This window comes from Globicephala melas, chromosome 11 (assembly GCF_963455315.2).
Source record: "Globicephala melas chromosome 11, mGloMel1.2, whole genome shotgun sequence".
Taxonomy (NCBI): Eukaryota; Metazoa; Chordata; class Mammalia; order Artiodactyla; family Delphinidae; genus Globicephala; species Globicephala melas.
The window spans coordinates 97,619,676-97,633,146 of NC_083324.2; the positions used below are offsets into that span (position 1 = coordinate 97,619,676).

At 44.8% G+C, this 13,471-nt stretch overlaps 2 protein-coding genes across 8 annotated transcripts in view; one reads left to right on the forward strand and one right to left on the reverse strand.

Moving 5' to 3' along the window:
* The window catches only part of CAGE1 (cancer antigen 1), a 43,943-nt gene extending 40,392 nt beyond the window's left edge, over positions 1-3,551 (forward strand). For 5 of the 7 annotated variants that reach the window (XM_060307657.1, XM_060307654.1, XM_060307655.1 and 2 more), the window contains 3 exons: positions 628-696; positions 2,023-2,086; positions 3,440-3,551. In XM_060307657.1, coding sequence (XP_060163640.1) covers positions 628-696; positions 2,023-2,086; positions 3,440-3,484 — 178 coding nt within the window. In that variant the 3' untranslated portion in view covers positions 3,485-3,551. Of the gene's footprint in view, positions 1-627; positions 697-2,022; positions 3,045-3,439 lie in introns of all 7 variants that reach the window. The other 2 variants (XR_009565768.1, XM_030881482.2) reach the window with 2 other exon arrangements.
* The window catches only part of RIOK1 (RIO kinase 1), a 120,833-nt gene that overhangs the window by 70,954 nt on the left and 36,408 nt on the right, over positions 1-13,471 (reverse strand). The window lies entirely within an intron of this gene.

Genomic DNA, 13,471 nt, shown 5'->3' on the forward strand with positions numbered 1-13,471 from the left:
ATTACAGAGAAACATCCAAGAATTTTAGAGGATATTTCCATAGTATTCAAGTAAAGTAACATTGCTGTGCTTAGAATTTATTCACAAAAGTTTTTGAATGCACCCCCAAATGAATCATATCAAGTACCAAATAAACTTTCTCATTAGAATGAGATTCAGGAACTGCCCTGGTGACGCAGTGGTTAAGGATCTGCCTGCCAATGCAGGGGACACGAGTTCGATCACTGGTCCGGGAAGATCCCACATGCCGCAGAGCAACTAAGCCCATGTGCCACAACTAGTGAGCCTACGCTCTAGAGCCCGTGAGTCACAACTACTGAGCCCGCATGCTGCAACTACTGAAGCTCGTGGGATTAGAGCCCATGCTCCGCAACAAGAGAAGCCACTGCAACTAGAGAAAGCCCGCGCACAGCAGCGAAGACCCAACGCAGACAAAATAATAATAATAATAATAATTTGAGTTGCTTGGAAAGAATTCCAGATTCCCATAAAGCAAGATGGATGGATGATGTATAGAGAACTAGACCACCATGAAATTTATCTACTCAAATCCTCCAATAAAACTAGCAAAATGTTAGCCTAGAAAAGTTCATTTTAGTCATAAAATTCAGTTGTTTCTTCTTTCAGTTTAGAAGAGAGAAATAAACATTTGGAAGATTTAATTAGAAGGCCCAGAGAGAGCATCAGAAAACCAAGGTAAGTTGTTTCTTTTTCTAAATAATAATGTCTTTAACTTTAGAATATATGCATAATAATGTTATACATTTAAAAAAAAACCTTTTCCTTATCTCAGTTTAAAATAAATTATATAAAAGTGCTTGGTATTTTGCCTAGCATAAAATAGTTTCTTTGATAGATGCTTTTTGTAGGACCTGAATGGGAAAGCCTGGTTACCTGCTCTCATGGAACTTATGATTATCTCTAAGAAAAATACTATACAGATTATGAGCTAAGATTTTGTCTACAATAAAACAGCTTACCCTGATGTAAATATATAGCAGACCAGATCTTATGATCAGATTTTCTTACACTAATGTGAAATCTTATAATCCGTTATTTTAGAAGACTCTCAACTCTCAGTATTTGATGCTACAAGATATATGCACAAACCCTATGGAGTTGGTTCAGACCATAGTAGGATGTTAAAGTGGGACTCTTCCTGAGCTACTTCTTAAGATGCTAATTAAATATTTATCAATTCCCAAAACGAGAGTGAGTTTGCCCGATGTGCAGAGGTTCTGAGGGAAATTTCAAAGAATCTTTTTCATGACCCATATCCCTTGACCAGATCCAGTATATGAAACGTCTGGAGTGTGGGGAAAATTGCAGAAGAGATTTCTTTGACTCTGTCGTGTCATGAGCTCCCGTCACCCCCAAGTCATTCTACCTCTTTTACCTAAAGCCTTGTTAGGGGGTCTCTGGGAGATCACCTAAAGAACTTTGAAATGTGTTTCCTAAACACATTTAGGAAAGGGAGGATCAGTGACGGAGAAAATTAAAGCAAGGTGTGGCAGGCAGCACGACACAGGGGCTGAGTTGGGTGGCCTGTTCTCCCTGATTGTCGTCAGGACAAAGAATGTATGTGACAGTTTCTTAAGAACCACGCAGGTGAGATCTGAGTCATCTTGGGCTTGGCTGAAGGCTGCCTTGTGGGATGCCAGCAGCAAGAAGGGGAAAGGGAGCAGCACATTCTTAGGGGCTGGTGCAGCAGTATCAGATGACCACCGGAAGAGAGGTGCCTCAGCCTGGGCCCAGGGAACCGTAGGGCAGGGGTCCCTGGCAGCGGCAAGCTCCCAGAGAAAGAATCAGCCAATCCCGGAGACTGTGAAGCCACCCAGCCAAGTAAAAATGTCTTATTGCTTTACTTCTCCTCCCTCCTTCTGCAAAGGGAGGAGGTGGGGAGTGAAGAGGGTGCAGAAATTGACCTTCAGGGGCAGGTGGTGTCCACCAACTACAAGCCGTAGCTTAGGGAGAGGGATGAGTTCTCCTGAGTGAAGATTAAAGGATCGATTCATATTTAAGACTGGGCATCGAACTGAGCTGTGCTGAATTCTTCACAGTGAGAAGGAACACGACAAGGAGCAAGGTTGGTTGAGTTTCATCTTCCTTGGTTTGGTTGCCAGCTGGCAGAATTACCTTAGAGCAAAAAAAATCACTGGGCCTGCTGCATATTCAGCCAACAGCAAAGGGGAGGAGCTCCCCTGAGTGAAAAGAGGCTAAAGTAGGGACTTCCCTGGCTGTCCAGTGGTTAAGACTCTGAGCTCCCACTGCAGGGTGTGTGGGTTTGGTCCCTGGTTGGGGAACTAAGATCCCACATGCCAGGGATCCCACGTGCCATGTGGTGTGGCCAAAAAAAAACACCCCCAAAAATAAAAAAAAAGGCTAAAGTGGGGAGCAGACATGAAAGTTGCATTTTCATTATATCGTGGGTCATGTTTGTTCCGAATACCATTTGCAAACAGAACTATGTTTTGAAAATCAAAAGCCTTTAGAAGGTTTACACTATTATTTGCAAAGTGATAGTTTAACTATGATTTTCTCCCTAATATGAAAGAGTATGATCTGATGCCTGGCATATTACAGATGCTCAGTAATCGCTAGTTTAAACTGAATGTGAATCTTCTCTGAGTTGATGAAAGAAACTGTGGAATATTTTTTTCTGGAATTATTTTACAATAAGAAAATTTGCTTCTAAATTCACACATTTTACTAGTTCAGATATTTGTTTACTTATACTTGGCCTATCTTCACAGTAGATTGGAGGCCCATTTATATAGATTTAGAGTGGCCTTGAAGCAAAGGTGTGAGGTGGAGTGGAAGAGCTCTCAGGCCCTTTCTAGCTGAGAAGACCGTTTCTTAGAGAACTTCAGGCTTGCATCAGCCTTCAGCCCCGCACCATCCATGAGCCTCCCCTTGACCGCTGGGCCTCAGTCAATTCAGCATGCAAACACGCTTTAGACCACCTCTGCATCGTCTCAGAATTCTGGTGCTGCTTTTGCCAGTTGTCTTCAGAAGTGGAAACAGTGAGAAACAGGGAGAGAAAAGTGAGCACTTTAATAGTCACGTCTTGTTTGGGCCTCTAGTTCCTTTTTTTTGTCCTCTAGTTCTTTATCACTTCAAGGAGATTCATTAGGTTTTCAAGTCATAGCCAGAATCTTATCCTAAGTAAATCAGGGAGAATGTTAAAACGTAACAAGGCTGAGGCTCAGTATTTTTATGTAATTGCAGTTGAGAATGATCCGTATTCTACATACTGAGGAGCTTTATCTTAATCTTTTAGGGTCTCTTAGGTCTATCGCAAATGACAATTTCTCTTTGAAAAGTGAGGAAAAGAAAAATTTTAAATAATGGCATCCTTGTTCACTATGTTGCTATTTTAGTCCTCACCCCCCCCCAGTTGTTCGTTTGTTTTACATTATTCTCCTTCTGTTTCCCGCAGACTGAGAAGGCATCCGAAGCCCGTGACCGTGGTAGATCATACTGATGATCATTATAAAGAATGCTGTATTCCCATGTAATTGTCAAATTACACAAAATTAAAGATGAGTTCCTAAAGTTATGCTTCAGTCATGTTCAGCTTAGCTTTCCCCTCTGCCCTCAGATGAGGGCCTCTTTTGCCTCTGATTGTAGTTGGTTCTGTAATTGGGAGCCTTAATTTCATCCCCACAGCTCCTGCTTCATGCCAAGGCCTCATCATTTTCATCTGGCCTGTCACAGTCATCTCCTTACTCGTGGCTCTGCCCCCAGTTCTGCTCCACCCTCCACAGAGTAGACAGAGTGACTGTTCAGAAACAAAATCTGGTTATACTCCCCCGCTACGTGAGACCCTTCAGTGCTTCCCAGTTGCATTCAGAATCAAATGCAACTCCTCAGCTGGCATCCAGGTCCTCTGTGGTCTAGCCCTTGCCTTCCTATACAGGCTTCTCGGTCACTGCTTCCTCCTCATCATACACCCCAACCACATCTAACACTTGCAATGTTTTGCACGTGCCATGTTACCTTTGTGCCTGCTGGCTACTGCCCGGGTAGCTCCCCCACCTGGAATGCTCGCTCTCAAGTCCTTTTCTCCCCGTTACTTCAGTTCCCGCCTCACAGACATCTGCCAGCTGGAGCTCCGTCTGCTCCACGAAGCCTTTCCTACCCAGGTGGAGCAGACTTGCTTCCTCCCATGTGTCCTCATTGTACCCTCTGATAAAATAGCACCTATGGTATGTCATTACAGTTCTCTGCTTGCACGTCCCCTGACCTCACTAGAACTCTTCTAGTGCAGGAATTCTCATATTCATTTTGGCATGCCCCAAGCACCTACCCCATAATCGGTACTAGATAGGAGTCAAATATTAGACAGACTCGGGACCCAGGCCCAATGCTATCCTTACTGGAGTAATTCCTAGTAGAAGGTACACCTGCTGCCGCCCTGTCCCACGCCAGGCCATGGGTATGGGTTCACGAATACCATGGCCCATTTGTGACACAGCTTTGCAGAAGAGGGGGTACAGTCAAAGGGCCTGTCTCTATCTGTCCCACTGAGACCCAGCTGTTGTAATAGTTGAGTTATGAGGACACCTTAATACTACCAATTCTTAGTTATGCTGTGCTGCTGAGTCACTTCATGAATTGTTCAGATCCTTGCTTCTGTTCCTTCTTCATTCTGCCAGCTGGCAGCCATACCAAGGAAGATGAAACTCAACCAACCTTGCTCCTTGTCATATTCCTTAATAGGAAAAAGGTTGAAACAAACAAAAATATTGATTAAAATATAGTATTAGTATTACCTGTGGAGTTTGTCTGTAGGTTTTCCTTGTGCCCCTTTTCCATATGTAGTTGAGAACTTGCTGCTTATGGAATAGGAATTCCATATGTAATCAAGAGTCAGCTCTTCTGTCCCTGAATGTCTTTCCTGAAAACTGAAGAAACAATTTTTTCCTTTCATTTTTATATGCCAGACATCTTAGAAGGAAATAGAAATGATTTAGATTAAACAGGACTGAAGATTAACAATTAATCATTTTTGTTAACCACTCCAGGAGCAGAGTCATTACTAAGTATAGCACCCAGATCCGTCCATACAAGTGATGCGTTAAAAGCTGTGTAAGTGGTGAAATTTTACATTCCAAAAAATGTGATGACTATTCTTCTAATTTCTTCCTGTGAACAATCAGACATATTCTAACATAACATAAACAAGTGAATGCAGTGGCTTCTTTTCCAAATATCTGTCGATTTTCATTCTCACAGAATACCACTCTTGTATTGCCAGGCCTTTAGTAACATATGAAAATTTCCTGTGTCTCACCCCAACTCTTTTTTCCTCTCTGGGCAGGCAGGCTCTTCCTACTACCAACCAAATTTAAAAAGACACTAACACTGAAATCCCTTGGAATTAAAACCCAGGTGAAAGGAGGTTTTGCCCTTATAACTTCCACCTTAACGTAGTTTTGAGGAATTAGTTCTGAGTTTAAACAAAGGAACCAGAGATAGCTAATTTTGTAAGATGTATCAGAAAAATGAATGTACATAACATATTGTCCTTTTGATAAATCCCAGAGCCAGGATGAAAGTATAATTATTGAATCAAGATATACCTTGAATGGAAGGGAAGAAATTATTCTATCTCACTGAAATTAGTTTTGCACTTAAATTAGTCAGGTAAGTGCAAGAGGGAAATATTGGAGAATCTATATCTGGCCCCAAAGGAAGTGCTGAATAAGTAAAAGCTATTACTATTGATGTTATTTTTGTTGAGGAATTCTATAAGATACATTTTATTATGAATTTTGAAGCAAAATTTGTTAATTTCTCTAATTCAAAAAGTTGCGATACGGTTTAAGACAAACCATGAGAAATGCACAGTAAGTTGCAGCTATAATAGTGTTTCATTTGAAAAATTAAGCCCTGAGAGCTTTGGAAGTGATTCAGGTTTTAAAAAGAGACATTATTATTAGTTTCATGGAATTCTCTAGGGAAAGTTAAGATATGATAGGAGAAAGACAAACATTAAGATGGTTAATGCGGGGGGAATTCCCTGGTGTTCCAGTTGTTAAAAATCCACCGTCCAGTGCAGGGGACGTGGGTTTGATCCCTGGTTGGGGAACTAAGATCCTACATGCCGCGGGGCAACTAAGCCTACGCGCCACAACTAGAGAGAAGCCCGCGTACCACAACGAAGAGCCCGTGTCCCGCAACGAAGGATCCCACATACCGCAATGAAGATCCTGCGTGCTGCATCTAAGACCTGACACAGCCCCCACGCCAGAAACAAACAAACAAAAAAGATGGATAATGCAGCGTCTGGAATCTGCACACGAACATGGTGAAATCGTTGGACTGGAAGGATTAACACAGTTTGTCCATAAGCAGGGCTGTGTGCATAAGTGCTACATTTGCCATGTGCGCTATTAGACATTTATGATCTTTTACCTACAAGTTGTCTCACAGTGAACGTACCTCCTTTGGTGCACAGCTCAAGGATGCAGCATCTAAGTCAGTGCTTCTTGGAATAAACATTTAGTGACGTTCAATAAGCCATGTGACAGCCTCCGTGTTAGAGGCCAAAGGTACAACGAAAAACCAGGCAGAGATCACCAAGGACCATGTAATCTAGTGGGGGATATAGATAAGAGACTCTTTCCTAGATTGGTGCATGGGTCTAACTGTCGGGGGTGCTCTAGAAGCATAGATGAAATGGCCCTGGACTAGGGGAGAAAACCTCAGGGCAGATTTCACAGAAATAATGACACCTGAGCCAGATCTTCATCACTGACTAGGTGTTCCCCAGTAGATAGAAGGGGAAGCTCTTCCCACACAGCACAGAGGCCTGAGGTATCCTGTGATACTCTCTGAACCACAAGTAAAATCTAAAACCCATGTTCTTCACATGGCGGGAGATGAAGGTGATCGTGAATTGTCTCATGTGCTTTGTGAAGAAGTGCGAACTTTGTCCTGAGAAGCTCTGAAGGCTTTTAAGTGGAGAAATGATGGGGTCCATTATGCATTTTGAGGGAATTCCCTGGCAGTCCGGTGGTTAGGATTCCAAGTTTTCACTGCCAGGGGCCTGGGTTCCATCCCTGGTCAGAGAACTGAGATCCTGCAAGCCACGTGGCCAAAAAAAAAAAAAAATTATGGGACTTCCCTGGTAGCGCAGTGGTTGAGAATCTGCCTGCCAACGCAGGGGACACGGGTTCGAGCCCTGGTCCGGGAAGATCCTACATGCCGCGGAGCAACTAAGCCTGTGCGCCACAACTACTGAGCCCATGTGTCACACCTACTGAAGCCCACGCACCTAGAGCCCGTGCTCCACAACGAGAAGCCACCACAATGAGAAGCCTACACACCACAATGAAGAGTAGCCCCCGCTCGCCGCAACTAGAGAAAGCCCACGTGCAGCAACGAAGACCCAACGCAGCCAAAATAAATAAATAAAATTTTTAAAATTATGCGTCTTGAAAGATCACCCTAATAGTGATATAAAGGGTAGGTTGATGGTGGGTGATGCTAGAATCAAAAGTACCAGATAAGATACTGCTACAGTGCTCCATGCAAGAAAAACCGAGGCCAGAAACTAAAATAGTGACAGAGGAAATAATGAGGAAGTTATGGATGCACAGTGATTTCAAAGGCAAAGTGAAAAGGACAGGTAACTGTTAGCTATGGGAGTGAAGGGCAAGGAGTCTGGGAGTGAAGGGGGAGAGGTCTAGGAAGCCTGGCACGGGTCTGGGTGGTCGTCTTCACAGAGGTAGAGAGCACAGGAGGGACCACTAGTTTGCAGGAAAGATAGGATGAGGGTGAGGTTGCTGTGAAACACCCGGGACATACTTAATAAGCAGTTAAATATATGCTGAGAAGGATCCAGTAGTCAGGGAGGTTCTGAAGACGAGGAGAGAAGGGTCATTGATGACCGAGGTCTCAGAGGTGGAAAGAGGGCCTCGGGTCCCCAGAACAGCGTAGGCTCAGACACCCCTCCCTCTGAGACTGGAGGTTAGGAAGGCAGCTCTGAGCTGTGCACGGTGTTGGAGACCCCGGCGGAAAGCTTGGCCCTCTTCCTGCAGGAGGAGGCTGGCGTGGCGGGAGAGGCGAGGGTCTGAAATAGCTGCAGCCCCTGCTCTCAGGGAGCAGAGCGTGGGCTCTTGCCACGGGGTACTAGGAGGAGGTGCAGTTTCCTCTCCACCTCACCGTTCCTCTATTTTTATCCACTTTCTTCTCCTCCCGCCTTGTTCCTTGTTTCCCTGACTATGACCCATTGCATCTTCTTGAGAACTTGCTCCATTGATCATTCTTACTCTCTCACACCTTTAATTTACAACTCTTTGTTGAATTCTTACCCTAGCCTTAAAAAAATCCTTCCTGCAACCCTCTTTTCCTCTAAAGCTATCATGTCTTATCTTAACCAAGTCTTTATTGAATTTGTTACAATATCACTTCTGTTTTAAGTTTTGGTTTTATGGCCCGGAGTCTTGTGGGATCTTAGCTCCCCGACCAGGGATCCAACCGGCACCCACTGCCCTGGAAGGTGAGTCCCAACCACTGAACCGCCAGGGAAGTCCTGTGATTCATAGTGTTTCTGATAAATATTTTTCAATATTGCTGGTCTCAACTTGCTGCTCTCATTTTTAAAGGCTGCATGATATTTCATTATATATAATTGAAATAACTTATTGACTTATATTTTGTGGACAGGGTTTCCAGTTCTTACTGGTAGCCCAGAAGTCACTGCCTTACATGCTTTGGCCCCAAATTACGTGCATTTGCCTTTGCCCACGTGGTTTCCTCGTCCTAGAATGCCCTTTCCTGCCCCAACTAAACTCTCTTCTCCACCTCCACCACCGAGCTCCTCATATTTGAAACATGTGCATCTTCCAAGGCTTAATTGAAATGTCACCTTCATCCTTATCTGAAAGTAATACGTATCTCCTCTATCTGTGGCTTTCTAAGGGTTCTTAGCACGTTCTTCCCTAAATTATAGCTCGTGGGTGATATCAGGCCGCAGCACAAAGAGCACTCGACACGGAATCATAAGACTTAGGTTCCAGGGCTTCCCTGGTGGTTCAGTGGTTGAGTCCACCTGACAAAGCAGGGGACACGGGTGTGAGCCCTGGTCCGGGAAGATCCCACATGCTACAGAGCGACTGGGCCTATGCACCACAACAACAGAGCCTGCGCTGTAGAGCCCGCGCGCCACAACTACTGAGTCTGCGTGCTACAACTACTGAAGCCCATGTGCCACAACTACTGAAGCCCGTGTGCCTAGACCCCGTGCTCTGCAACAGAAGCAATTGCAATGAAAAGCCCGCGCACCGCAACGAAAAGTAGTCCCCGCTCCCCGCAACTAGAGAAAGCCCACGCACAGCAACGAAGACCCAACGCAGCAAAAAATAAAATTAAAAAAAAAATGACTTAGTTTCCAGGCTCCTCCATGCTAGCTGCTGTGAGAACTGAGTTCATTGTCACAGCATTTTAAGAAGGATTACAGGACTGCGCTTATATCAATGTCAAAACGTCAGTATTTTGTACATTATGTCTACAGTTAAAAGACTGTAACATTTGCCTGTGTAAATATAACTCTTGGGACGAGTGAGTGAGAGGTAAGCTGTGAAACTGGACAGGGGTCTTCCCGTATTTCGGAAGCGCAAGCTTGCAACAGCAACTAGAATACACGTTTAAGAAATCCTAGCGAGCACGCTATGGTGGAAACTCGACGGTTCTGTAGCACAGTTGGGGATTCCTATAGGGCCAAGGTCAAATATGTTACGAGAAGAGAATTTTCAAGATTTCACAGCACAGCTACCCCGCTGATGGGTTCCGCTTCAGTTTGGACTAGAGGAATTGAACATACCTAATCGAAGACCTTGGTGCTGGGAGAATAGTGTTTCGGGAAACTCTGTTTTCTCCCTCCTGTGTTCCTACTCTCACTCCCCGACCACATTCACAACACCTCTGACGCGGGAGCGTGCTGGGTTTTCCCCCACAAGCTATTCTCTGCGACACCAGCTGGGGGTCCCACAATGTAACTCAGTCCGGACACTACCTGAAGGTAGCATCAGATCCCACAAGACTGCTCCCGCCCACTTCAGATGCCAATGGCAAGTCCTGGTCGTCACCTGTGCCTCTAATAGATCAGCTGTAAATCAGAGGCTCCCATGACCCCTTCCTCCGAGTCCATTAATTTGCTAGAGCAGCTCACAGAGCTCAGGGAGACACAGGCATTTAACAGTTTATTAAAGGATACAGATGAACAGCCAGATAAAGAGAGACATAAGGCGAGGTCTGGGAGGGTCCTGAGGACACGATCTTCTGTCCCCCTGGAGTTGGGGTGTGTCCCCCTTCCAGTACTTGGATTCTGTTCACCAACCTAGAAGCCCCCTGAATCCTGTACTTTGAGAATTTCTACGGAGGCTTCCTGACATCATCATGATTAAGCATTAACTTCATTTCCAGCCTCTCCACCCTCTCTGGAGAATGGAGGGTGGGGATGAAATTTCCTTCCAGTGAGGTGGAAGGAAAACCAGGAGAGTATGTTGTCCTCCAGCCTCGAGAAACAGGTGTTAAAAAAGGGGGTGGAGGGACTTCCCTGGTGGTCCAGGGGATAAGACTCCGTGCTCCCAATTCAGGGGGCCCAGGTTCAATCTCTGGTCGGGGAATTAAATCCCGCATGCACACCGCAACTAAGATCCTGCATGCTGCAACTAAGACCCGATGCAGCCAAAATAAATAAATAAATATTTTTTAAAAAAACTTTTAAAAGTGGGGAAGGAGGCTCAGATGAGGACTTTCGGATTCAGCAAGATGAGATATGTTAGTGCAGTGCTGAAAATAACAGCCCAGTGGAATAAGCGGAGAAGAAAATCGAGAGGTGAGATAGGAAAGTTTTACTGTGTCTGAGGCAGACAAGCGAGGCTGTTGCTGAGGGTACCAGCGGCCACGGAGAATTTTTTTTTTTTTTTTTTTACTTTTTGGCCGCACCGCCAAGCATGTGCGATCTTAGTTCCCCAAACAGAAATTGAACCCACGCCCCCTGCAGTGGGAGCGCTGAGTCTTAACGGCTGGACCGCCAGGGAAGTCCCAGAATTTTGTTTTTTAAGATGGGCAATATTACAGTATATTTGTATGTGAACGGGAGCGATGAATCGGAGTAGAAATTCATGAGGTAGAGGAGAGATGGCTATTTTCAAAATCACACGGTTTTGAGCAGGAGATGAGATCCAAACCACAAATGACGGCTGACCTTTGATAGGCCCATATAAGTTTTTTCTTGGAACGGAAAGGAGGGCAGAGCATGAGTGTACAGTTGGAGGAAAGCGGTGAATGTGATTTTGTCTGTTCTTTTCCGGGAAATACGAGCTGAGCAAGGGTGGGCAGGGGAGTCTGTGAGTCGTGAAGGAAGAGGACCAGGTTGGGGACAGTCTCCCCTCCCACACCCCCATAGTATTCCTTTTACATAAAGATCACAAAAGAATTTTTTACTTTCAGAAGTAAAGTACAAAAACCATAACTCTTTTTTTAGCCCTTGCTAGGTGAAAGAACACAGAAGTCTTTGCTGGCATATAATAAACACAACTTTTTTTTTTTGCTTGACAGTTTTTCATTTCTTATTAGGTTTTCAAATGAAGTTAGATTGCAAATTTGTGGGGAAAGATGTAACTTATAACAAATTCAACAGATATTTTCTGAGTTACCACTGGTGTCAGGCGCTGTTCTATAACATTGACTAAAGGCACAAAGGTCCCTGAAGTGTGACAGACAGGAGATGTAATAAACTATATATTGTGTTAGAAGATAAAAAGTGCTATAAAAAAGAGAATAGAGAGTACAAGGGAGGGGCTGGGGGTTGTAATTTTAAACTGGGAATGAGGGTGAGCCTCATTGAGGAGGTGACTGTTGAGCAAAGGTTTAAGGACATGAGGAAGTTCCTTAGCTACTGGGTTACCTGAGGGAACACCCAGAACAAAAACTGGGGCTTAATAGACACATTTGCTAATGATGCTGAGGGAAATCGTAAGAAATTCAAGGAAAAGAAAGCTCTGCTCTTACAAATTCCAAGGAAGTAAAATGACAGAAGTGGAGAATCAAGTGTGGGTTTGCCTGAGCTGTAAGAATGAGAATAACCGGGATGTAGTATATTTCTGGAAAACACAGATCTACAAGGAGATAGATGCAGAGGTGAGAGAGAAAAAACATGGAGAGGGGCAGCAAGGGGGAGAGCTCTGGGTGGGCACCCAGGGAACGCTGCTCATTACAGGGAGAATGGAGATCACAGTAGTGCAGAGTTTGTGGGCACCAAGATCAGGGCTACCGCTTTTGATTTTTGTACTAATTGGACAGTCACACAGGTCTCTCTCTGTTTTCTGTTCGTACGTTTTCATTTTCACATCAGTCCCGTCCTGAGCAGGCACACTTTGTTCCTGTTGCCCCTTTAGTGGCTGGCTGTCTAAAATTCAAGTCCCAAGTAAAATCTATTAGTAATCATTTAATAATAAAACTGGAGTGGAAGTCCCAGTTTAAGCCTAAACTGGATTATCCTCATATGTTCAGGCTCTATCTAAACATGTTCTGAGAACTGAAGAGACAGGCCTACTAGGAATCTCTTTAACATAAGGAATGAGGATCTTCTCTGCCAGAAACTAGCCCTCTGAAGGGAAGAGGGAGACAGCCCTGGTCCAGTGAAAGAGAGAAGAGGTGATTCTGAGTGTACAGCATGATTACATGTATATATCTCCTACTGCAGTCCACAGCAGATTCTTCCCGGTGCTGGGAGACAGCAGCAAGTTAAATAGTAGGACGTGTTTTTCAAAAAAACCCTGTCAGGCATCAGGAGCTCAGAGCAGGTCTGATTTGAAACTCATGGAAAAGAAAGTGCCTCAAAGTTGGGGAGGGAGAGTCTTCCCACGCCTGTAGAGAACTCAGCAAGGTTCAGCCACATCAAAGTGGTGTGCGCAGTCGTGATGTCTTTTCGCACAGAGTGGCAGCTTTGGTAGCCATGCGCAAGCGTGGAGGCAGCAGCTATAGTGGGAGGAGCCTTCTCAGGGAGCCCCTCCCCTTCTGCCAGGTGCGTTAGGAGGAGCAGCCCTGGCGGCACTGGTGGAGCGGAGCTGAATTGGTTCAGACCAGCACTGTCAGGTTTAGCAGACAGAATTAGATGGTGCCTGCAGCAGCCACAAGCTACCTTTCCAGGGGCCCCGGGGCAAGGAGGCCTTGAGCAGAGCCAGTGCAGGAGTAGAGCAGCAGAGGTCCTAGACCAGTGGAGCACGCAGTCTGGAATCAGACTGCCAGGTTCAAATCTTGCATCTGTCATAGACTAGCTTTTAAGCCTTGGGGAAGTTACAAAACTTTCTGTGTCTCAGTTTTCTTCCCAGTAAATAATACCCAGCTCATAAGGATTTTCAGAGATTAAATGACAGGAATTGGCAATAGTAAGCACACCATGTGTTACCTTATTTGTTTCATCATTCGTATGACATCTCACGCTGGTCTAGCG